General features: G+C 47.2%; 2 protein-coding genes across 2 annotated transcripts in view; both read left to right on the top strand.

Annotated features, from left to right (window-relative positions):
- The first annotated feature begins 250 nt into the window (after positions 1–250).
- Positions 251–3,518, top strand: LOC103349711 (N-acetyllactosaminide beta-1,6-N-acetylglucosaminyl-transferase). Its single transcript, XM_051855129.2, has one exon. It carries the CDS (start codon positions 869–871, stop codon positions 1,463–1,465), a length of 597 nt encoding a protein of 198 aa, XP_051711089.2. The 5' UTR covers positions 251–868; the 3' UTR covers positions 1,466–3,518.
- A 10,807-nt stretch (positions 3,519–14,325) lies between these two features.
- The window catches only part of GCNT2 (glucosaminyl (N-acetyl) transferase 2 (I blood group)), a 95,073-nt gene continuing 83,218 nt past the window's right edge, over positions 14,326–26,180 (top strand). The window contains exon 1 of the mRNA XM_008262375.4: positions 14,326–15,811. Within this exon, the coding sequence (XP_008260597.1) occupies positions 14,887–15,811 (925 nt within the window). The 5' untranslated portion in view covers positions 14,326–14,886. The remainder of the gene's footprint in view (positions 15,812–26,180) is intronic.

Here is a 26,180-nt window from a genome sequence, read left to right as displayed (position 1 = left end):
CTCATGCTCTGTCAACTCAGCCTTTCAAATAAATAAAAATAAAATTTTTAAAAAAACTTGTCTTTTTATTCCATTTTCCACAAACTCTTTGAAGAACCCTTATGATGTCCGTGCTAACCTTCTAGCTCGTCAACAAGATGATGGAAATTAATGCATGATAGAAATTAGTTACAATTCCTTTTCAGTCTTCTCCATTTGTGAGTTGAATGTGGTAGGGGAATAAATTGTTGATCTTTATTTGTAGGTCAAGAGATGAGGTTGCTAAGCAATTCTGAGCGCTGACAATGTCCGCACTGACCTGAGGACCGCAGTGGCTGCCCAGCATTGCAGAAACATTGCGACATCAGTGATCCTGAGTGTGGCACTCTCAGGGGAGAAAGCGCTGCAAGACAGACACGCACCCCACCCCTGCCCTATGGAGGAACACCGCCCGGAGCTGGCAGCCCTGGCTAGTGTGGCGGGGTCTTAACTTGACATTGAACTAGACGGAGGTGTTGAGTCTGTCAGCTCGTCTCAGCGTCTCATCTTCTCAGATCCACTGCATTCCTTTTGTATCAGAGAATAGCTTCCTTTCAATGCACAGCCATTCTCCTCATCTTACCAGACATGAGAAGTTAGAGCAGATTGCTTGAGGGCCTGGGCAAGGACCTGCAGGCCGACTTCAGTAATGGTATGAAGTCCAGCAAGTGACACATGAAGAAGAGATGGCACGAAAATGAAGCGGAAGCTGCTTGTGTTCGTCACAGGGCTTATGGCCGTGTCTGTGACTCTTCTCCGGCTGTATACCAACAGTTTAGTCTCTTGAGAATACCTGAGCCTGGAGGAAATCTCAAATGCTTCAGTCCTTGCAGAAGCCTGTGACAGGATCATGACAGGAAAGAAAATTCTCTGGCGTGCGAATATGCAGATGACACCACTGAGACATATAACTTGCCAACAGTACTTGATGCGCAACCACTACATAATGCAACCTCTGTCCAGAGAGGAAGCCGAGTTCCCTTTGGCCTACGTCATGGTCATGCACAAGGGCTTTGACACATTCGAAAGGCTCTTCGGGGCCATTTACACGCTCCTGACCATCTACTGTGTTCATGTGGATAAGAAGGTGCCAGCCGCTCTCAAACATCTCGTGGGAAAGCTACTGGACTGCTTTGCAAATGCCTTTATGGCTTCAAAGAGGGAGTCTGTGGTCTACGCAGGCATCTCCAGGCTGCAGGCCGACCTGAACTGGCTGCAGGACCTCGTGGCCTCCCATGTCCCCTGGAAGTACACCATCAACACCTGTGGGCAGGACTTCCCCTTGAAAACGAACAGGGAAATCATTCAGTACCTGAAAGGGTTCAAAGAGAAGAACATCACCCCCGGGGGGCTGCCCCCTCCTCCTGTTATCAGAAGGACCAAATACACGCACCTGGAGCAGAATTACCATGGTGTTTGTGTGTGTGTGTGTGTGTGTGTGTTTTGACAGGCAGAGTGGATAGTGAGAGAGACAGAGAGAAAGGTCTTCCTTTTGCTGTTGGTTCACCCTCCAAGGGCCACCATGGCTGGCGCACTGCAGCCGCCGCACTGCGCTGATCTGAAGCCAGGAGCCAGGTGCTTCTCCTGGTCTCCCATGGGGTGCAGGGCCCAAGCACTTGGGCCATCCTCCACTGCACTCCCTGGCCACAGCAGAGAGCTGGCCTGGAAGAGGGGCAACCGGGACAGAATCCGGCACCCCGCCCGGGACTAGAACCCGGTGTGCCGGCGCCGCAAGGTGGAGGATTAGCCTAGTGAGCAGCGGCGCCGGCCACCATTGGTTTTCCTTCATGGTGTGGACTTGGAGGAGGAAGGCACCTGCTCCTCATAACCTGACCATTTACTTTGGATCCGCCTATGTGGCTCTTACAAGGGAATTTGCTAACTTTGTTCTTCAAAACCCGAGGACCATCGATTTATTCGAGTGGTCCAAGGACACCTACTCTCCTGATGAGCATTTCTGGGTCACGCTCAACTCAATTCCAGTATGTGGAACTCGATTTCCATTCAACATAAAGTCTACAGCGTGTGCATGTGTGCGTGTGTGTGTGTGTGTGTGTGTGATACTGGCAATGTCCTTGGCGGTGTTGTGTGCGTTCACCAGTTTCCAGGCTGTGTGGACATCCTGTAGACCATTTGGCATATCTGTTTCAGGGAAGTCGTGCAAAATGAATTCTGCTTCTGGCGCGTCACTGAACACTCTGTGTGCTTGCAGACTGTGCACGTTCAATGTCTCCTGACATTGATGTCACACGTTTTCATCAGTCACCCAAAGCGGTTTTGTAAACAGTAGTCGAATGTGGTTTCAGAATCCAGTATCTTAGAAGCGGATTTTACCCCTCTGATCCCTGTGCCGCACAACGGCTTTGTGGTGAGTGGTGAACGGACACCTTCTGTAGGCCAGGCTGGCATGAATCTTGAAGAACCTCCTTTTTGTGCAAAATTTGGAACCAGTTATTGGCGGGTAGAAAATTTAGAAGCTTTTCTTCTCATTGCAACATTCAGTCTCATTGCAGAAAATCCAGGAAGTATGAAAAAGCATGAACAAGACAGTAAAACTGTTTTGTTGAGACATAATTGCTGTTAACAGCTCTGCATTATTTTTCTCTGTGCATTTGTGTGCAGCTCAGTTACACTGATTATGTCATTTCAGATCCTGCTACTTTCAGTCTGCAATAGGCAGTCATTTCCCTGTTATTGGAAATATAAAACAATTTTTGCATTCTTTCTCATAGAAAATGTACCACAATTTGCTTACCAATTCCTCCATGGCTGAGTGTTCCTCCTAGTTGCTTTTACCATGTAAAATGTTATTGTCATCAGTGGTGAATAATAGAAAAATAAGTAATGTCTTTTCTCTTAAGCCATAAAGCTTTACCACACTTTAGTGTATTGCCTTTGGAATTAAAACCTGCTGGATTGAGAGAGATGAATATTTTGAGTTCCTGGTAAATATAACAAAGTTGGCTCTATGTTCTCATTTTCCTCTAGTGTGAGTACAAGAGAGCTTTATTTCACAACACCTCTGTTAACAGTCGGTATTCTTTTCAAAAGCTACCTCAGTGAAAGAAAGAACAGCATTATTGCTTCTGCTTACGAGCCATCCTATTTTCTAAGTGTGCATTCGCCGTTTTTCATGTTCTTGGTGGGTTGCCAGTTCTCCATGTGGTGGGCAGTGAATGAGGAGCAGAGCAGGCTTGGGGGCAGAGATAAGAAAGCAGAATGGGTGTTTAGAGGGAAGAGCGGCCTCTGGGGGCAGGTGTTAGGAACTGCACTTAAGATGCAGCCTCAGAGTTCAAGTCCTGGCTGCACTCCCACCTCCAGCTTCCTGTTAACGGGCACCTTGGGAAGCAGCAGGTGATGCCCAAATGCATGGGTCCCTCCCACTCATGTGAGACCCAGGCTGAGTTCCTGGCTCCTGGCTTCAGCCCGACCCAGCTCTGGTTGTTATGGGCTCTTAGAGAATGAACCAGCAGATGGAAGACCTTTCTTTCTCTCTCTCTCTCTCTCTGTCACTCTGCCCTTCAAATAAATGAATAAATCTTTAAAAGAAAAGAAAAAAGGAAGCAAGCAAGCATGCCAGACTATGACAAAGCTATGAGTAGGTGCTATGAGGAAGTTGTGTTGCAGATCTCCGCCTAGCACCTGCTACACAGTGGGAGATAAGGAAGGAGGTCACCAGCCAAGGCCATTGCAATTGTTCTTTTCCAACGAGAAAAATAATTCATGACCACTTTTGGAAATAAGAAAATTGGAGAAAGTGTATATTTCTGATAATCCCTACACCCAAAAAGAAACTATTACAACAGTTGCGCTTGGGGCTGATGTTAAGGCATGGCAGGTAAAGCTGCCGCCTGCGCCCATGTGGGCACCAGTTCCAGTCTTGGCTGCTCCTCTTGCAATCCAGCTCCCTGCTAATATGCCTGGGAAAGCAGTGGAAGATGGCCCAAGTCTTTGGGACTTTGCCACCCCTCCGGGAGATCCAGATGAAGCTCCTGGCTCCTGGCTTCTGTCTGGCCCAGCTCCGGTCATTGCGGCCACTTGGGGAGTAAACAAGCAGATGGAAAATTGCTCTTTCTCTTAACTCTGCTTTCAAATAACTAAATAAATCTTCCAGTAAAACAGTTGGGTTTCTAGAGTGTTTTCAAGAGTGGGTCTTTTTAGATTTGTTGATTTGCTATTCCTCTTCTTGGTTCTGTACACCTGCAAAATCTTTTTAACTCTGTTGAATTTCATAAGCTGCTTCAAGCTTCAGACTGTTTTGGGGGGAAGAGAGAGGCATGGATGAATGTACACATGCACATAGCTTAGTCCCCAGAACAGGAATCATTTCATTTCTGGAAGGGAGGGGCGGCATTGTGGAACAGCAGGTTTAACTGCTGCCTGGGACACCCACATCCCCTATCAGAGTGCCTGGTTCACGTCCCACCTACTCCACCTCCAATCCAGCTTCCTGTTGATGTAATCTTGGGGGGCAGCAGATGGTGGTTGAGTACTTAAGTCCTTGTCACCCATGTAGGAGACCCAGAGAGTTCCAGGCTCTTGGATTCAGCCTGACTCAGACCTAGCTATTACAGGTATTTGGGAAGTGAACCAATGAATGAACTCTCCTCTGTCTCTACCTCTGCCTTTCAAATAAAGATGAATAAATAAAACTTCGGAAAATAAAATGGTGCACTGTTAGCAAAAAAAAAAAAAAGTACACTTGCCTTGCCTCAGAAGAGCCCAAGGTTTACCCAAGAAGTGGTTCTTTCTAGGTGTTCAGCTTAGAGAGGCAGAAACTGGCCTGCTGACTCCCAGCCTGGGCATCTCCTACTAATTCCTGTTGTCACCTTGCAATTCACTTTCCCCTGGGGACACTGGTGTGAAACAAGACCCAAGGCTACCAAAGATCTCCCTGGCTCCGAAGCTGGGAGATTTCTTACCAGGAACTAAATGGAAAGCAGGAGCTTAAGCAGAACTCTGTGCAGGGAGACCAAAGCTTGCTTTTCTACACAAAGCCCCGCTCCGTGGTGCTGGGGAGGAGGAACTGGAGAGTGGTCCCAGGGAAATGCTGGGGATTATGTGTGCCCAGCCTGCACTAGAGGGGCTGAGTGGGGACCCCGCTGCATCCAGGAAGGGTTCTCCCCAGCAACTCCTTTTTTTTTAATATAATGATTTTTTAAAGTTTTTTAAAATATAAGTATTTGTTTATTTTTTATATACTCGAAAGGCAGAGAGACAGAGACAAAGCAATTGTTGCAGAGCAACCTTCATACTAGTTGGAGCTGTTGTTATAGGACCCCCCCCCCCGACCTGGGTCCACTCTCTCAATGCACAGAAAGCCAATCACTGACGTGGGGTGGAGGATGAAAGTAGGTGTTTATCCCAACGTGCAGAGCAAAGAGCAGGGCAGCTCGTGCTTAATTCTCGGGCTCCCCAGGGAATTAGGGGTGAAGGTTCTTTTTTTTTTTTTTTTTTGACAGGCAGAGTGGACAGTGAGAGAGAGAGACAGAGAGAAAGGTCTTCCTTTTGCCGTTGGTTCACCCTCCAATGGCTGCCGCGGCTGGCGCGCTGCGGCCGGCGCACCGCGCTGATCCGGTGGCAGGAGCCAGGTGCTTCTCCTGGTCTCCCATGGGGTGCAGGGCCCAAGCACTTGGGCCATCCTCCACTGCACTCCCTGGCCACAGCAGAGAGCTGGCCTGGAAGAGGGGCAACCGGGACAGAATCTGGCGCCCCGACCGGGACTAGACCCCGGGGTGCCGGCGCCGCAAGGCGGAGGATTAGCCTAGTGAGCCGCGGCGCCGGCAAGGGTGAAGGTTCTTATAGATTGAAACTGGAGCTGAGAGGTATATGATCAGCTCATGTTCAAGTCCCTTGTTGGTCGGTGGTGTTCAGAACCTTCCTTTGACTGGTCAGCAATGCTGTGCTCTTTCAAGAATTTATGATGGTCGGGTGGGCTCCAGTTGGTCTGGGGGTTACATGTACATGGTAGAACCTTCTGCCCCAGACCTGGAACTTCCCTGCCTGGACCTGGAGTTCATCTGTACAAAGCCCTCTGTACAATAGTGGCCTACAGGGTTTTGTCTATGGGAGAAGCAATGACTCCTTGAGTCTGGTGATTAGAACCTCGTTGGGCCAGCTGTACCACTCTTAAGTTAATGAATTCCTTCTGATATAAAGGACAGGCAAGGACACCTTGGGCTAAGGGAGACAGATGAGAGGCTGGGTCTTACCTTTACATTATAGGCTTTGAGCCTCAAGATCCACTCCCTGAATATCCGGGTCTCCCATGTGGGTGGCAGGGGTCTAGCACTTGGAGGCAGAGCAGCCAAGACTGGAGCCTGCAGTGCCAGTGTCGAAGGTGGTGGCCCGATCCTCCCTGTCACAACACCCACCCAACCTTCTGGAGTGGGGGGCGTTCAACTCGAAGCCCTCCAGGATTCTGTAGAGAGAGGATAAGCTGGTGTGGGGTAGCACTTGAACTTCAGTAGCTTGAGAAATCCAGACTCCAGGCCCCTTGTATTGTGTCTCTGGGGTTCTAAGAGCAGCCTCAGGGTTGGGACTGAAGGCAAAGAGGTCTTTGCACTATCACATTCCAGCTTTTGTTAATCTCCCTTATAAACTTTATGGTTAAACTGCCTTTGCCTTAAGAGGCCCAGTGTTCCTGTAAGCCACTTTCAGGCAATTTATCCTCCTGGGTAAGAACTTACTGGAAAAATACTGGAGGAAGGAAATCAGAGAGAACACTTCTCCCCGCCCCCGCCCTCCCATCACTCTGCTTATCCCCGGAGACCAGTTAAGATCCTGTAGACTGGCACCCATTTGGGCTACATTTGTGTTTTCTATTTCTGGAACCTAGAAGAGTACAGAGGCAATGCTGAGTGAGTGAATGAACTGCTTGGTTAGCACACGTGAGATTTCAGTTTCTGAAAGTTTTCGCAAAGAGTAGCATGTTTGTACGTTAGTTTGTGATGCAGTGTGCCCACAAGGAGCTATGATTTTTTTTTTTTTTTTTTTTGGTCTGTCTTGTTAAATCACAAGTGTCGAATGTGTGGAAGTTAGAACTTTCAGCATTTTATGGGAGGACCAGTGCTCAGTTCTAACTTAATGGTTTATGGTAGGTGATTCAATTCCCTTCAGGCAAAGGGTAATGTTTCCAGGATTTAATAAGGTACCCGGTACAGTCTGGCATTTAAAACATACTTCAATTAGTCACTCCCGAAACATTCCTGTGAGGTATGCATTTCATGTGATAATAGGTGAAACTGCAAACGAGGCCCTGGGCCACAGAGAAAAGTAATAGAGGGGGCGGGTGTTGTGGCACAGCAGGTTAATCTTCACTCCGGATGCCCGCATCCCATAGCAGAGTGCCTGCTCCAGTCTTGCTGCTTCTTGTTTCTGGTCCGGCTTCGGGGGAGGCAGCAGAAGATGGCACGATACCTGGGTTCCTGCCACCGGCATGGGAGACCTGGGTGGCGTTCCTGGCTCCCGGCTTAGGCCTGGCCCAGACATGGCTGTTGGGGACACTTGGGGGATGACCCAGTGGATAGAAGATCTCCCTCTGTCTGTCTGTCTCTCTCTCTCTCCTGTGTGTGTGTGTGTGTGTGTGTCACTCTGCCTTTCAAATCAAGAATTTTATTTTAAGGAAAGTAATAGGGTAGTATTGCAATTCTATGAAAATCCATCTTCAGACGTTAATGACAGATCAATAAGTAAGCTCAGATGTTACCAAACGTACAGCTGCTTTTCTGGTTTCCTTATCTTTCACCTTGGGTCTTGGGTCGACATAGAGGATCTTTCCCACCTGTGACAGATCAGCCAAAGAGCCAGCAGGGGTCCAGCAGTTCCTTACAGACTGCAGTCTTGGAGAGGAGACCCCAATCCCAAGGCCTGCTTCTGCCTGGCCCAGCCCAGGTTGCGGCCATTTGAGAAGTAAACCAAAATATGGACGATCTCTCTCTGTCATTCCCTTGCTCTGTAACTTTGCCTTTCAAATAACTTTTTAAAACAAAATAAATCTTAACAAAAAGAAGGAGGAAGAGCTTCCTGTAGGGACAGAAGCCTCCCTCTGCAGATTGAGGCCAGCTGTCCAGGCCCAGCCCTCCAGTATCTCTCCACTCATCACTTTGACCTTGTTCATTAACTTCTCACTATGGCCGTGACTCCTTAATCTACTAGCTGCCTTTGGTATTACTAAATATTATAGTTGACTGTTAAACTGCTTTACCTATGTTCTTTTTAAATATATATATATATATATATATATATATATATATATATTTGAAAGGTAGAGTTACAGAGAGGGAGAGAGAGAGGTCTTCTATCCACTGGTTCACTCCCAAGATGGCCGCAATGACCGGAGCTTCGCCAATCCAAAGCCAGAAGCCAGGAGCTTCTTCCTGTTCTCCCACACAGGTGCAGGGGCCCAAGGACTCAGGCCATCTTCCACTGCTTTCCCAGGCCGTAGCAGAGAGCTATGAATTAAGCATGTTGCCTGATTGCTCAGATATGTAGGATAAACTTAGTCTATTTGCTTTTTTTTTTTTTACTTTTTTTTTTTTTTTTTTTTTTGACAGAGAGAAAGGTCTTCCTTTTGCTGTTGGTTCACCCTCCAATGGCTGCCACGGCTGGCGCGCTGTGGCCGGCACACCGCGCCTATCCGAAGGCAGGAGCCAGGTGCTTCTCCTGGTCTCCCATGGGGTGCAGGGCCCAAGCACTTGGGCCATCCTCCACTGCCTTCCCGGGCCACAGCAGAGAGCTGGCCTGGAAGAGGGGCAACCAGGACAGAATCTGGCGCCCCGACTGGGACTAGAACCTGGTGTGCCGCGCCGCTAGGTGGAGGATTAGCCTAGTGAGCTGCGGCGCCAGCCAATAAATTTAGTCTATTTGGATTAAAATTAGATTCAGAATTTGCCATTCGCCTTGCATAAATTTGCCCGCACAACTACCAGGAGGCAGTCACCTCCAGACACCTTTGATCCCTCAGGATGATGTAGGTTAGAGTTATTAATTTCAATCCAGGCACTTGTCTTATAAAAAGACAAGCATTCTAAGTGCAGACACGTCCAAGGTACAAAAATGCTAACAAATCTTAATCAAAAAGTGAGAAAGTAAACATTCATGCATACATGAGTGTGGCTTGCCCCACATCAAGAAATAGTTGTCATGAGAGGGCAATGGGCCAGAGAATTGCCCAAGGGGAGGAGATGTGGCAGAGGGAGAGAGATGGGGAGAGAGCCCTCACCAGTTGTTGGCTTTGGTGGTGCCTCTACATGCATGAAGCCACCTGGGAATTATATGGGACCTCCACAAATTCTGTAGAATTATACGGGACCTTCCACAAATATTGTAGAACCCAATATCCATATTTTCATTGTGTCCCCCCCTTAGGTCCCTGATGAAACAGTTATGTCCTGGGAAAGGGGGTGTACAGATTGACAAGTAGGAGCATAGAATTACATATGGGGGCTTGGGACTTCCATCTCAACAGACCTAAATTAACTACCAGCCTACTTATCCCACATCAAGGCCTGTGACTCCAGTCGCTGATCAGCTGGGAATGATCCGCAGAGCCTGGCACTGTGGGAAGACACACCCAAGAGTGGGTGGCCGAGTATTGCTTCTGCTGCTCACAACGGCAGGCTACCTTCTTTCAGAAGGTTATCCTTGGTGATCAGCAGCTCAAGACCTCCTTTTGGTAGAACTCTGCCTGCAGCAGTGATCTTTCGTGCCTACAACCTCAACATCCCATCAGGGACTTGCTGAGGAATAGCACGGAAGAAGAGCAGAAGTCCAGAAAGCTGACAACAACCAAGCTGTCATTGTTCTACCTTCTCCCCATAATACCTAGCCAATAAAATACACCCAAGTCAGAGATAAATCAGGCTGTTAAATGTGGGAGGTTCTTGGCCTCAGACTTCTCCCACAGCACTTGACATTTAAAGCCTGGGGTAGCCAGGTGCCTTTCCATATGCAAATACAACTGAAAAGTACCTTGGGAGCAGACTCTAACCACCACTGAGGTGGCCTTCACTGTTCAGCTTCCAGCCAAAGCCTTGAATCCCGCCAAGGAAGTGTTTAGAGGGCTGAGCTTGAAGAGACCAGCTTTCTCTCGCACTTCCCTGTTACTCTCTTCTCAGCTATTTTAAGTTAAAACCATCGCAACCTGCCCCATTCCTCCACCCCTACCCCGCACCCTTTCCTTCACCCTGGCTTCCCCTTCCAGGTCTGAAATTAGCTCTGACATCACTGACCAGACCTGAGCTAGAAGCCTTGGGTAATCACCTTCAGAAAGTCCTGACTTTACAGCTGAGCAACCAAGACACAGAGGAGCCTGCGGCTAGGAGTTGGAGGTCCTCTCCTCACTGCATCAAGTTTGTCCTTGATGGGCAAACTCAGAAATGACAAGCGTGAAAACAATGACTTTATTTGGAGGTCTTCAGAATTGCAATTTGGGAGACACGGCTTCGGATAACTCTGAATCAATGTTCCAAGCAAGGCAGGAAACACAGGAACTTAGATGCTGAAAGGGAACAGGAGCTATGTGACGGACAGAAGATAAAGAACAAAGTGCAGGAACAGGATTGAAATGTCCCTGAGACGAGAGGCCAAATGGCTCTCAAATTTCTAAGCAGTGTGACTGTCTCGGTCGGTCCAGATGCCTGTGGTCAACCAGTGGAGATGACAAAAGTTCACATCCCAGGCAGCAGCTAGAATCACGCACTAGCCCTCTTTCTTCACGGCCTCGTGACTCTGTTTTGAAAGACTCTTTCAATGTCGCTTTCATCATAATTTTCCTTTTATTTTTCACAAAATCCCCTGCTGCCTGCAGGATCTGTGAGGGTTGGTTTTCTCATATTCTATGGGAAGCTGTGAGATGTGGGATCAAGTGACTTGTTAAAGGGCTCCATGCCTGTCAAGAAATGGCCTCGGTTCACCCCGAGACTTTGCGAAACGTAATCCAGGGCTCTTTTCAACCCACACTTCTGGCTATTTTAAACCCCGTTGCTTCAGGCCATTTCCTGTAGTTGCAAAGAAACATGGGTGATGGTAAAACACTGAATGAGAGTAAATGAATAAATGCACCAAGAAAGTAGAGGAAAACAACTGGAGAAGTGAGAAAGCACAAAACGTCAACACGTTTCAGATTAGAAATCCATGTAATCCAAGCTGTTCTTTCTCTGAGACCTCACCAGGCTTTGGTAAACAGTAAGAAAATTTCCAGTGGCTTCTGTTTTCTGGCTTGGGCATAGAGGTGATGTCACGTTGAAATGAATGTGTGGAAGGCACTTGGGCATCACACGGTCCATGAATAAGTAAGGTAAGGACAATGAAATCAGGCCCTTTGCTTTTCCTGCTCTTTCTACAGACACTTGTCAATCTAAGTGCACTTTTCTTAGTGCAATAGAAATCAAGTTTCTTTCCTGGACTGGAAATTTAGAAGAGTGTGTATTATGGAGAAAAGCATTTCTTAAGTGACCAAATCACAAGTCTATCCTGGTTCACAATGTCTTTAGAACGCTTTCTCTTACCTGAACAGTGCTTCCAATTTAGAATTTACATAATTAATTTTGATCTAATGTTCAACATGAGTTGAACAATCTCGGTTCTTTTTTTTTTTTTTTTTTTTTAGATTTTTTTATTTATTTGAGAGGTAGAGTTACAATCAGAGAGAGGGAGAGACAGAGAGAAAGGTCTTCCATTTGCGGGTTCACTCCCCAAATGGCCTCAATGGCCGGAGTTGGGCAGGTCTGAAGCCAGGGGCCAGGAGCTTCTTCCGGGTCTCCCACACAGGTGCAGGGGCCCAAGGACTTGGGTCATCTTCCACTGCTTTCCCAGGCCATAGCAGAGAGCTGGATCAAAAGTGGAGCAACAGGGACTAGAACCAGCACCCATGTGGGATGCTGGTGCCACAGGTGGAGGCTTAAGCTCGCTATGTCACAGCACCCGTCCCCAGTCTCTGTTCTTTTGCATCACTCATTAGCATCATGCCCTGCTACTTCACCCAATTGCAAGAGCATAAAGCCTGGGCCCAGAGTTGAGAAGAATGATTAGTAATAGATTAAAGAGAGCATTGGGAAGGCTAAAGGGCCAGGAGAACAGTCTTTCCCAACAGCAACCAAGAGAACAAGAAAATAGATTTATATTCATTCTTTCAAAAATGGTGAGGGGCCAACAATTTTGTGTAGCAGGTTAAGCTACCACTGGATGCAGGCATCCCATATCAGAGCACCAGTTCAAGTCCTGACTGCTCCACTTCTGACCCAGCTTCTTACTAAAGTGCCTGAGAAAGCAGTGGAAGACGGCCCGAGGGCAAGGGCCCCTGCCATTTACCTGGGAAGCCCAGGTGGAGCTGCAGGCTCCTGGCTTTGGCCTGGCCCAGGTCCAGTCATTGTGGCCATTTGGGAAGTGAACCAGCAAGTGGAAGATCTCTCTGTCTCTATCTCTCTATCACTCTGCCTTTCAAATTACTAAATAAAACTTTAAGGCACATCTTCATAATAAAAGTCAAATTTACTTTGCTGCAATACTTTGAAACTCATGTGTGGTTTTCTCATAGTTGGCATTTTCCATGAACCTTTTGAAGACCTTTAAATAGAAAAGACTGTGTGAACCTGACTCACACTGTAGACTCTGACTCCTAAAACTGACTGAGTTCTGGAGAACGTTCCTGGAATCCTCTCTTGTCCTCGTTCCCTGTGCTCCTGCAGCCACCTCATTAATGCTTTAGCATTCAGCGAGGCTGGGGAGAGAAAAACAGTAAGAGCTCCAGGCTTCGGCTCTACAGCATGATGGTGAAGACCGTGGATAATGTGCTATTAGCTGCAAAAAGCAGGATGTAAACTTGCATCTCCCTTGTGTTCTTAATAAAATTAAAGTGTATATGTCTGTGGGCAAAAGGTAGATGAAAGTCCATGATGTGAAAACACTATTCCTACAAACTATCTGTAATATTCCATTATTTTATCAAGAGGATTCTTGGACAAATAGGTGTGTTATGTGCCCTATTCATACATACACACAAATGCCTTTGACAGATCTTTACTGCCTGGAATCATTCACTAATGCGATCAGGAAAATGAAAACTTGAGATTCAATCAATAAATATCTGATTGTCTGCTGTGTAGAGACAAGGCTAGGAGCTAGGACAGATGAGGAAAGTGTGAGCCCAGAGCCAACAGGGTCGCTCTGTCTCGTCCATGAGCAGCTAACTGCTAAATAACACAGAACTCAACGGTGCCATTGTAGATGGGAAATTCAGTTGGCATGCCTTCACAGAGCAAGACATGAATAAGGGAGGAGTGAGAAGACTTCAAGGGAGAGATCCTACTTGTGTCATTTTCTGAAAGTGTGAGTGTTGGCGGGGCGGGGGTGGGTATGTGAGCGGGGAGCTTTCGTTGACTCTGGAGTCACAATACCACTTCTCCACCCTGTTTGTTACTAGACAGGAGGGTGACTCTTTACGTTATTTTATTCTCACACTTGACTAATGGTAGTAAATTGTTTTCACTTTTCTATATATAAGGAAATTCTTTTTAAAGCATTTATAAATCTGAATCGAACAGCTTCTCTCCAATTCAGAAACTCCCAAAACTGACGTAGCTTCTCTCTCCCGCCTCAAAGTGTCAGGATGGTCTGCCTGTATCCTACTTGGGCTGGATGAAATAAACTCGACATTCATTCTCTAAATTTAGCCCTTATACAATTTCTGGGTGACAGCAGTCTGTTCATTCCCTTGGGTGTGTGTGTGTGTGTGTGTGTGTGTATATATATAATATATATTTTTAAAGAAGTTAACCAGAGCAGGTGTCTGGTAAAAAGGTTAGGACACTGCCCGGAATGCATGAATCCCAAAATAGAATGCCTAAGTTCAAGTCCTGGCCCTTCGTCCCCTGCCATCTTCCTGCTGACGTATAGCCTTGGGAGCAGGAGGTGATGCCTCAAGCCCGTGGGTCCCTGCCACCCACAAAGGAGACTTGCATTGTGTTCCTAGCTCCAGACTTCATCCTAGCCCAAACCCAGCTGTTGGGAGCATCTGGGGAGTGAACCAGTGAATGTTGATCTCTCTGTCACTCTGCCTTTCAAATAAATAAAATAAATAAGTGTCTAAAAATTAACATAAGTGAGCCTTTTATCATCGGAGTACTGCATGCTGAGGCACTCTGGCTAATTAACATGCCTTTCAAGGACTTTTCCGAGCAGCAGAGAAAATTCAAGCTTTGGGAAGAATTTGCCTGCACAGGCAGTCGTGTGCCGAGCTGTAGAGCAAACCCAGCCCAGGTGGAGGGGGTTGGGGGGAGGGTTAGGCGATTTATTTTTAAGCGCGACATTTTTATTAACAGAATGTCTCCCGGCAGCGTTCACATGCTCCAAACTGAAAGCTTTTAACTTGGCAGTGCTGTTTAAGCAAACAAACCCGGTCAGTTGAACGCAATGATTAACAGGAAGCCGGGGGGAGCTGACACAGTGAGCAGCCTTTGGCCAGGAGACGAGGCTGGGGTTGAAGTCTAGAGCCATGACTTGCCGGTGGGTAACCCCACCCGCTGGTGATTTCCCTGTGGGGACAGGTGGAGCCCTTGGAATCGGGACCTCCCAGGGACGGTTTGTTTGTGTGTAGTAACAGGTTGCAGACTGACCAGGGAAAAAGCCGATACAAAAGAGCTACTTCGGAAATGTGTCAAAGAAAAGTGAAAACGCAGCTCAGCGGTCACTGAAGGGGGAGGGAGGAGAGATAAAGGACAGGAACCCGGCACCTGGAAGGACACAGAACAGCGGGACACAGGCGCATGGAGCAAGAGGATAATTTTGGAGCCACCAGCAACTGTGAGTTAGATCAGTCGCCGCTGGGATCCTAGCACAGGACACGCCTGACTCATTTCCTGGTTTTGAATGATGGGCTCTTGGAAGCACTGTCTCTTCAGCATGTCTCTCGTTTCTGCCCTCGTTTTCGTGTTTGTTTACCACAGCGAGTTGTGGGAGAATAAACGTTTTCTGAGGGCAGCTCTGTCCAACGCTTCGCTCTTAGCCGTCGCCTGTCAGCAGATTGTTTCGGGGAAGGTTTTATACACAACAGAAAATACGCTGAAAACGACCCTGGAGGAATCCACCTGTCGTGAGTACATGGTTCAGAGCCATTATATAACAGAGCCGCTGTCCGAAGAAGAGGCTGACTTCCCTCTAGCCTTCACCTTGACCATCCATAAGGACTTCAGGACTTTTGAGAGGCTCTTCAGGGCGATTTACATGCCCCAAAATGTCTACTGTGTGCACGTGGACGAGAAGGCAACAGGTGCATTTAAGGACGCTGTGCAGCAGCTACTGAGCTGCTTCCCCAACGCCTTCCTGGCTTCCAGGATGGAGCCAGTAGTCTACGGCGGCATCTCCAGGCTGCAGGCTGACCTGAACTGCATGAAAGATCTCGTGGCCTCCAAGGTGCCCTGGAAGTACCTCATCAACACCTGTGGGCAGGACTTCCCCCTGAAAAGCAACAGGGAGATCGTCCAGTACCTGAAGGGGTTCAAAGGGAAGAACATCACCCCCGGGGTGCTGCCCCCCGCCCATGCCATTGGACGGACTAAATATGTCCACCGGGAGTTGTTAGACAGCAAAAATTCCTACGTGCATAAGACAGCCAAACTAAAAGCTCCCCCACCTCACAACATGACCATTTACTTTGGCACTGCCTATGTGGCTCTCACGAGGAAATTTGCCAACTTTGTCCTCCAAGACCAACTCGCCAGGGACTTACTCTCCTGGTCCAAGGACACCTACAGTCCTGACGAACATTTCTGGGTGACGCTCAACAGAATTCCCGGTATGTATGCACCTCCACTTTTGTTTCTGTGACCAACTAAGCACTGCCTGACTTATTAAATTGCTTTAAATTTTTTTTAATTTCATATTTAAAATTTAGAAAAACAGTAAACTACGTAGAAAGGAGTGGAAATTTTCAACACTTAAACTTCTGTGCAGTTTCCAATTTTAATCAAAAAAATCTTTATAAGCAGCAATACTCAGAATGATTATAAACTCATCTCCACTGTACAGATGAGAAAACTGAGGCACGTGATTTGCAGGGCAGATGTGGAGACTTGACTGTCTAACTTGGTTTTAGACAAGCTGCACTCTGGTTCCATAGAGCCGCCCCAGTTGTGTGCTGTGGCTTTGACACAGGGCAAAACACTAGCTGTCCAAATGAAAGATAAGCTTCCTTCTCCTCCAAGTGCAATGGCATTTCAAATCAGGAATAAATATTGTAAATAAAATCTGAATGACAATTTGAACACTTTAATGATATTATTGCTCCTGTTGAAGTTCCCATAACTGAATTCCCATCCTTTCAACATGGGGGCAGGATACACGTTTAGCATTTTTTATTTGCAACATCTTTCCTGGAATTCAGTCAGAAATTTAAGGCACCTTAGAGATTTCTAGATCAGTGTGTCACTTCATTGATGAGGAAACTTCAGTGTGGTTACGTGATGTGCTGACGTCAGCCTGACAGTGAGTAAATTTCCCGAGTCTGATGTTCTTGATAAGTTGGTTTTCAGCTAAGTCTCAGTGATGACTAAATTAACTCCGCCTTTCCTTCGGTCCAAGTTCCAAACGATTTGAACGATCTCAAGTTGTATATAGTGAACCAACTCAGTTCTGCTAGTTCAACTCAAAATAAAAGTTAAGAGCCATAGTACAAAGGGCAGAGCACATAGAATCAGGACAGGGATCAGGCTGATGATAGCTCAACCCTGGGCGCCTGCCTCGACCACCAGGAACTTTTAAAAACATGTAAGTCCAGGCCCATTTCCCAGAGAGTCTCCCTCCCTGGGCTGGACCTGGCCCCTGGCATTTCTGTACAGCTTCCAGGTGGTTCCAGGACAGCCAGAGGTATCACTGCACCTGTTTGTTTTTGATGTTGGTATGCAAAGCTTCATAGACTTAGAATGCTTTAAAAAAAAAAAAAAGAAAGAAAGAAAGAAAAGGAAAAGCAGATTGATTCATTTGAAAGGCAGGTTAACACAAAGAGAAGGAAATACAGAAAAAGATCTTTCATCCACTGGTTCACTCCCCAAACGCCTGCAATAGCAGTGGCTGGGCCAGGCCCAAGTCAGAAACCTTGAACTCCTTCCAGGTTTCCCACAGGAGTGGCGGGAACTCAAGTACTTGGGTCATCCTCTGCTGCCTTCCCAGGCACATTAGCAGAGAGACGAGTGGGAAACAGAGTGGCCGTGGCTTGAACAAAGGCACTCTAGCATAGATGCAGGGAGACCCAAAGAAGCAGCTTAACCTGTTGCAACGCAACACCCACCTATGGTATTAAGATTCTTAATGAAGTAATAGCATCAGAAAAAAAAAAAAAAAACTCTCAGTTGAAATGTCCTCAACAGAGAACTGGAACAACAGTGCTGGAGAGAAATATAATATGAACCACACATATGATTTTAAGTTTTCTGGGACCACATTAAAAGTAATTAAAAAAAAAAAAAGGAACTGGCATTGTGGTGCAGTGGATTAAACTACTGCCTGTGATGCCTGTATCCCATATGAGCGCTGGTTTGAGTCCTGGCTACTCTACCTCTGATCCAGCTCCCTGCAGGTACACCTGAGAAAGCAGAAGGTAGCCCAAGTGCTCGGGCCCCTGCCATCCACACAGGAGACCGAGATGGAGTTCTAGGCTCCATTTGGGGAATGAACCAGCAGATGGAAGATCTGTCTCTTTTTTTCTCTATATATATAAAACTCTGTCTTTCAAATAAACAAATGAATCTTTTAAAGATAAATAAAAATAAAAGTAACAAAAAGCAGATGAAATGAATGTGTTGTCGCTTCTCTGGGGACTATGGTCAGACAGAGCCCTGCCGCCCTAGCACAGGGTTCTCGTCTCTGCTTATTTTGCTTTGCCTACTTCTGTCCCCTCGTCTGGAATTCCGGCCTGTGCCGCACACCTCCCTGTCGCTCAGGGTGCCCACCCTCCCGTGGCTTCTCCTTTCTGCATCTTCCCTGGTTCCCTGCTGCCCTGTGGTCAGCCACCCCGCCCTGTGGCCCACGCAGGCTACACCCGGAGAGTCTCGCTTCGGGCCATGCAGCCACTTTACAACGAGCATCCCATTCTCCTCTCTCGCTCACGCCACTGCAGGGCGGACAGCTGCCCTTCCTCTAGGCCCCCTCTCATCCGGTCAGCTGTGGCCAATGTGACAGGGTCATGAAGTTTTAACAAAGGAAAACATGGTCACCTGTTCATCACCTGTCGCTTAGGAGGGGGCCGTTCCTCTCGAGACCCCTCAGAAGGTCCAGTTTCTCATGGCCTAATCAGGTGGCAGTGCCCATGAAGGGAGAGTGTCAGGGAGGCAGAGCTCACAGAGGGCTTTGAAGATGCTGCCCACAAATCTCCACTGCCCGCTGCCGTCGACTTGGGACTTCCCATCCCACCTTCCTCCTCCCTTCACTCCCCTCCTGCTCAGTCCTTCCCATCTGCCCCTCCCCCTCCAGTCCACCACAAGAGGGCAGCCTTTTAGTTTCTTGTCTGATTCGGCTGTAGATGGTTTCCAGTTAGGGAAAGGAACCATGTATAGGCCTGAGTTGCCGTTCATGCACCTCCTTCCCTACCAACTCCTTAAAGATCCTCTCTCTCTCTCTCTCTCTCTCTCTCTCTCTCTCGGCACAAACAGAGAGAACACTTCTATCCACTGGTTCACTTCCCAAATGCCTACAAGAGAGGTGGGAGCCAGGACCCCAGTCCTGGTCTCCCATGTGGGCAGCAGGAACCCAGTGACCTGAGCCATTGCCATGCCTTCTCTGGGTCTGTGTTAGCAGGAAGCTGGCATCAGCGGTGCTGGGACTCAAGCCAAACTACTCCACTAAACCAAGTGCCCACCCCAACTGCACCTCTTAATACCTTCATGATGACAATTAAATTTCAACAGAAGTCTCAGAGAGGAAATTCAAACCATACTAGTCACCATATATGTAAAAAGTCAATGTTGGTACGCCATTAAGTTCCTCCTCAGGACACCCACTTCCCAGGGGTGCCTAGGTTCAAATGCTGGCTCCACTCTGCATTCCAGCTTCCTGCTAATGTGCAACCTGGGAGGCTGCAGGTGATGGCTCAAGTACCTGGATCCCTGCTTCCTACATAGGAGACCCAGATTGAGTTTCTGACTTCTGGCTTTTGCTTGACCCAAGCCAGGTACCTGGAGATTCTTTTGTGGTGTAGGGGCCCAAGTACTTGAACCATCTTCTGCTGCTTTCCCAGGCATATTAACAGAGAGCTGGATCAGAAGTGGAGTAGCTGGGTCACAGAACCGGCACCCATATGGGATACTAGTGTCACTAGGCAGCAACTTAACCAGCTATGCCACAACTCTGGCCCCAGACTAACTAATTTAAAAAAAAAAATAGTTTGCTTATAAGTTAGAAGATGATCATTAAAAAAAAATGAAAGAAAAGTCAGTACTGAGTTACCAGGAGCCAAGATCCTGACAGAAGTCACTGGAAGACAGATCAGAATCGAGGGGTTCCTGTTTATTCACGCTTGAGACCCAGTGCTGTGGCCGGGCCCTTACTGCATCCACAGGGAATTTGTGTGCCTCGAATGCATTACGATCAGAGAGCTTCTGAGATCACTGGGTGCACGCACAGCCATACAGAGGAGGAGAATTTGCAGGACAAAGCTTACTGACAGTATGGCCTGAAAATTTTCCATTTGCATATCTGCTAGAAATATTGCTTTTTCCTGCTAGTAAAGGAGACCCATGAGTTGGGACATCTGTGAGTTCTTTTCAAGGAAATAAGCCATCTGGGGAAGACTTTTACTTTTATAGACATTATCAAGTCATGAGTGGCACTAGTTTTTACCACTCTAGAAAAAGCTGGGGGGGGGGGGGGAGGTTGGCCTCCAAGTGACCTGATCTTCGGGTACCTTTGGCTCCTTCTCTTGGCTGCTCCATGGTTCATACTCTCTTATCACTTCCTTGTTTCTCTCCTTCCAGCTAATTTGACTATTCCTTCCTAGTTCCCTTCTCCACTACACATTCCATGTTGTCTATGTTTTTTATTGTTTTTCTTTTTTTAAGATTTATTTATTTAAAAGGCAGAGTTGATGGGGGAATCTTCCATCCGCTGGTTCACTCCCCAAATGGCCACAACAGCTGGAGCTGGGCTGATCCAAAGCCAGGAGCCAGGCACTTCTTCCAGGTCTCCCATGTAGGTGCAGGGCCCAGGGACTTGGGCCATCTTCCACTGCTTTCCCAGGCCATAGCAGAGAGCTGGATCAGAAGTAGAACAGCAAGGACATGAACCAGTGCCCATATGGGATGCTGGCACTGCAGGTGGCGGCTTTATCCACTACACCACAGTGCCGGCCTCATCTTCTATGTTTTAAGTTAGTTGCTGGAAGTTATAAAGTGACTCAGTAGAACCAAGGGCTACTGGAGACTCTGACATTCTACTGAGTTTTTAAAATCATGGTCATTCCTTGAGTCAAAAATTGCCCTGGGGCTGGTGTTGTGGCACATCACCTTAAGCTCCACCTGCACTGCCAGCATCCCATGTTTTCAAGTCCTGGCTCCTCCAGTTCCAATCCTGCTCCCTGCTAATGTACCTGGGAAAGCAACAGAAGATGGCCCAAGTGCTTGGACCCCTGTCACCCACGTGGGAGACCCAGGATGAAGTTCCTGGCTCCTGGCTTTGGTCTGTCTCAGCCCTGGCTGTTGGGATCATTTAGGGAGTGAACCAGCAGATGGAAGATCTGTCTCACTCTCTTTCTACCTCTGCCTTTCAAATAAATAAATCTTTTTAAAAAATTGCCCCAATAGGTAGCTTAATTTATTTATATGCATTTTGTGTTACCACAAACACCACCATCAAAAATGGGTTGCAACTGGGGCCCGCACTGTGGTGTAAGAGGCTAAGCCTCCACCTCTGGCGCCAGTATCCCATAAGGGCGCTAGTTTGTGTCCTGGCTGCTCCTCTTCTGATCCAGTTCCCTGATAACGCACCTGGGAAAGCAGCAGGGGATGGCCCAAGTGCTTGGGCCTCTGCACCCATGTGGGAGACCCGGAAGACACTTCCAGCTCCTGCTGTGCAGCCTTTTGAGGAGTGAACCAGCAGATGGAAGAGCTGTGTCTCTGTTCTCCCTCTTTCTGTCTGTAACTCTACCTCTCAAATAGATAAATAACATATTTTAAAAGCTCAGAATTTTTTTAAAAAATGGATTGCAAGCAAGTGAGGATGTGTATGAATACTTTCGCTGTGTTAATTACACCATCTTCTGGGATCTCAAACATAACCAAAGACATGAACTTGTTTTAGTTTTCTATTGTTCCTCTAAGCAACAATTCCTTTTGTAAAATCGAATGATAGCATTTCTGAGACAGCCATTTGGCCATGGTTAAGATGCTGCATCCCCTATCTGAGTGCCTGGATTTGAGTCCTGGTTCTGCTCCCTGTTCGTCCCTGAACCAGGAACTTCAATGCACACATTGGGAGGGCCCAGTTAGTTAGGTTCCTGCCATCCACATGGGAGACCTGGCTTATGTTTCCAACTCCTGCTTAGGCCTAACCTATCTCTATCTGTTGCAAGTATTTGGGGAGTGAACCAGTGGATAAGTGCTCATGCACTCGCTCACTTTCTCTCTCTCTCTCTCTCTCTCTCTCTGCCTTTCAAATAGATAAATAAAAATTTAGAAAACAGAAACATTTTATTAAATAGCATTTCTTCCTGTGGTGACCTATAGTAAAGAGGCTAAAAGTAAATTGAAGACAAGAAAAAAATCTGAATTAGCATCAGTGGTCATTAATTAGAATGCATGTTGAGCTGGTCACACAAAAAACTAAAAACCTGTTTGCTCTACCCATAAAGGAACTCACACTTGGTGGGATTTACAAACCAAAAGGCCTGGGGCAGGTATTGTGGAACAGTGGGTTAAACATCCCATTGAGTGCTGGTTTGAGCCCCAGCTGCTCTGCTTCTGACCTAGCTCCCTGCTAATGCACCTGGGAAAGCAGCAGAAGATGGCCCAAGTGCTTGGGCCTCTGCCACCCATGTGGGAGACCTGGTTGGGGTTTCAGGCTCCTGGCTTTAGTCTGTCCCAGCCACAAGTATCGTAGTCATTTGGGGAGTGAACCAGCAGGTGGAAGATCTCTCTTTTTCTCTCTCTTTCTCTGTCACTCTGCCTTTCCGTTAGATAAAAATAAATAAGCATTATTTTTAAATTTGTTTCTGTACTGAATATGTACAGCTTTTCCTTGTCATGATTCCCTAAACAATGCAATATAAAAGCAGTTACCCAGCACTGGCATTGTGTCAGTTGTGATAAGTAATCCACAGATGGTGTGAAGTGTACAGGAGCGGGGGGGGGGGGGGGGGGTCTATGCAAGGGCTGCACGATGCTATGTGAGGGACTTGAGCACCTGCAGATTTAGGTGCCCCAGGGGACCCTGAAACCAACACCCTCAGATACCAGAGGGCAGCTGTGCTCTTCTGCTTATCTCACAAGATGTTTCCCCCCAAGGGGGAAACCCGCCCCCCAGCTTTGGGGAAAGTTCTTCTTGACAGTTTTCCTTGCTGGTTCAGCTTTCAAGCAGTCCCCAGAGCAGCAGCCGCCACCCCTCTCCTGCCCACTTTTCTGAAGGACAGGCCTCCTTTGCCACTTGTGCGAAGCCCATTGCAAAACTTCTGGGGAGCGTGACCTGTGGGGTTGGCTGAGGTCACCGCAAAGTACCTTCTGTGTGCTTCGGAGGACTGACACTGTATTTAGTTCAGGTCTCGGAAAGTGGAATCCAGCATTAGGGGAACTGGTCAGAGTTCTTCTGACCCTGACAGACTCGAATTAACGTTTGCAGAAAATGTCATTTCGAGCTGTTTATTTGGCTCTCTGTAGACACACCTCTTTGCTTTCATGCCAGTTTCTCCCCCAGGCCCTTATTTGCCTGGAAAAACCCCAGTTATCTTAGGAAGCACAGCCAAGCTCTCCTCTCGTGGCACCTCTGACCCCCACCCAACCCCAGGCAGAGCTAACCTTGCTGCCACTGTGCCCCGGGTGTTCCTTGTCTTCACTTGATTGATGGCCTCGTCTTCCTGCTGGGGTTTGTGGTGAGGGCATCTGTTGGTACTCATGGCAGGCTGGGACTTGGAGGGGGAGGAGCTTGTCTTTGGAGCTTCCGCCTGGTGTTGGGTTGAGTTTAATTCGCTTTTTATTTATTTATAAAAATTCATTTTATTAAAACTTTATTTAAAAATGTAATATTTTACATTATCATTTAATTTAAAATTTAAAAATTTATTTTAAAAATTTATTTATGTTGCTAACATAAAATAAACATGGTGTGGCTGTCACCCGAAAGTTCTCCACTGTCCACCTCACGGAGAGAACTTACAACAGAGTGACGGTATGATGGCATCATTGTAGCCTTTCTAGAAGGCTGGGGAACCATCATCATCACAGACAAGCCTTTATGACTGCAGACATTGGCCAGTTGCTTTTCCCCTCAAAGTTAACAGCTTTATTGAGGTATAATTTACATACCAGCAAGTTTATGGAGGTATGGTTTACATATCATAAAATTCAAATACCATAAAGCATATATTTAAATGTGCAATTCAATGATTTTTAGTATCCTTAGAGTTGTACAACCATGACTCCAAACTAATCTGGGACATTTTTTTCAATCACCTCAGAGAGAAACCTCATATCCATTTACAACCACTTCCTAGTTCCACAACCCAACCCTACTTTGCTGTCTCTATGGATTTGCCTTTCCTGGGCATTCCCTATAAATTGAGTCACCTAGTATGTGTTTGATAGTGTCTGGCCCCTTTCACTTACTCTGATTATTTTTTTTTAAATTTATTTTATTTATTTGAAAGAGAGAGTTATAGAGAGAGGTAGAGACAGAGAGAGAGGTCTTCCAACTGCTGGTCCACTCCCCAGTTGGCTGCAATGGCTGAGCTACACTGATCCGAAGCCAGGAACCAGGAGCTTCCTCTGGGTCTTCCATGTGGGTGCAGGGGCCCAAGGACTTGGGCCATCTTCTACTGCTTTTCCAGGCCATAGCAGAGGGTTAGATCAGAAGAGGAGCAGACAAGGCCAGAACCAGCGCCCGTATGGGATGCCGGTGCCTCAGGCCAGGACTTTAACCCACTGCGCCACAGCGCCGGCCCCATCTCTGATTATTTTTAAATTTGTTTGCTTGAAAGAGTGTCAGAGAGACAAGGTAACACAGAGAAGATATCCATCTACTTCTCTGGTTCACTCCCCAAAATGCCTGTAACAGCCAAAGCCAGGAACCAGGAACTCCATCCAGGTCTCCCACATGAGCGGCAGGGGTCCATCATCTATTGCCTTCCCAGGCACTTTAGCAGGAAGTTGGATCAGAAGCAGAACAGCTAGTATTCAAATTGTCACGCTGATATGGAATGCCGGCTTAATCCACTGCACTGCAATGCTGGCCGCTCACTTATTCTGGACTCTTTGACGTCCATCCATGTCGTAGCATGAATCAGAACCTCACACCTTTACATGGATGAAGACCGTTCTATCGTATGAACTGATCACATGGGTTTTCCATTCGTCTCTCAACGGGCATTTGCGTTGTTTCCACACTTTGGCTGTTGTGAATAATGCTGTTAGGAACATTCTGAACACATCCTGCGGGGACTCATGTTCTCACTTCTCTTGGGAACACACTAAGAGTGAAATTATCGGTCCGTGTGGTATAACTCTATGTTCCACATTTTGGGGATCTCCAAACTTATTCCCAAAGGGCTACAGCATTTTGCATGGTCACCAACAGGGTATGAGGGTTCCAGTTCCTGCACATCCTTGCCAACACCTGTGATGGTCATTTTTCTGTTAGCTATTCTAAACAGTGGGTGTGAAGTGGGGTCTTCTTAGAGCTTCAAGGTTCACGTTCCTCATGGCAATGGTGTTGAACATCTTTTCATGCGCTTGTAGGCCTTTGATAGGTCATCTTAGAAAAGAACCAAGCGCCTTTTGGATGTCCTTTCTTGGAATCTTGTTATGGTTGCCCTCCTTACTGTATAGATAAGGAAACTGAGGTATGGGAAGCTTGTTTTTCTGTGCCAAGCAGTAACATGCTGATTTCAAAGGTTGCAAAAGCCAACTGTCCACCACTGAATTAAGGACACACTGTATAGGTAAAATGAGTGAAATGTAAACATGTTTCTACTTCCTGGATCTTCTGACCAAGCAATTCTCTAAGACACTTTTTTTGTTGTTGTTGTTAAGATTTATTTATTTACTTGAGAGGCATAGTTACAGACAGGGAAAGTGAGAGACGTCTTCCATCCACTGGCTTACTACCCAAATGGCCGCAATGGCCAGAGCTGAGCTGATCTGAAGCCAAGAGTCAGGAGCTTCTTCCAGGTCTCCCACATGGATGCAGGGGACCAAGCACTTAGGCCATCTTCCACTGCTTTCCCAGGCCACAGCAGAGAGCTGAATCGGAAGAAGAGCAGCCGGGACTGGAACCAGCGCCCATATGGGCTGCTGACGCTGCAGGCAGAGGCTTAACCTACTATACCACAGCTCTAAGACACATTTAAAAAATAAATAAAGCAACCCACTTCATCCTATGACAGAATAACTGTGGCAAGACTCCTTTTCTGTGGTTTTGTGCAAGCCAGGATTCCCCCTCATGTTAAGAATCAAATGGCTGTAGCTCCCTTCTTGATACAACTGCATCCCAGCCCCAGCTTGAGTCATTTTCTTTCAGCTCTAGCAGTGAGTGAGGGGTTTGGGCTGCAGCTCTTTTTCTTTTTCTTTTTCTTTTTTTTTAATTTGACAGGTAGCGTTATAGACAGTAAGAGACAGAGAGACAGAGAGAAAGGTCCTCCTTCCATTGGTTTACCCCCTAAATGGCTGCTGAGGCCGGAGCTGCGCCCATCCGAAGCCAGGAGCCAGGTGCTTCTCCTGGTCTCCCATGGGGTGCAGGACCCAAGCACTTGGGCCATCCTCCACTGCCCTCCTGGGCCACAGCAGAGAGCTGGACTGGAAGAGGGGCAACCAGGACTAGAACCCGGCGCCCATGTGAGATGCCAGTGCCGCAGGCGGAGGATTATCCCTACCTCTGACCACCTAGAGACTTACAAGGGAGGTGTCCAAATGCAATTACAACCCAGTTCCAGCCCCCTTCTGGGCTGCTGCAGACTTAAATGCTCATTCTCT

The sequence above is a fragment of the Oryctolagus cuniculus genome, chromosome 5 (genome assembly GCF_964237555.1).
Source record: "Oryctolagus cuniculus chromosome 5, mOryCun1.1, whole genome shotgun sequence".
Lineage (NCBI taxonomy): Eukaryota > Metazoa > Chordata > Mammalia > Lagomorpha > Leporidae > Oryctolagus > Oryctolagus cuniculus.
Note: the sequence above shows the minus strand (reverse complement) of the source record. Positions and strands in the feature narration are given on the sequence as shown.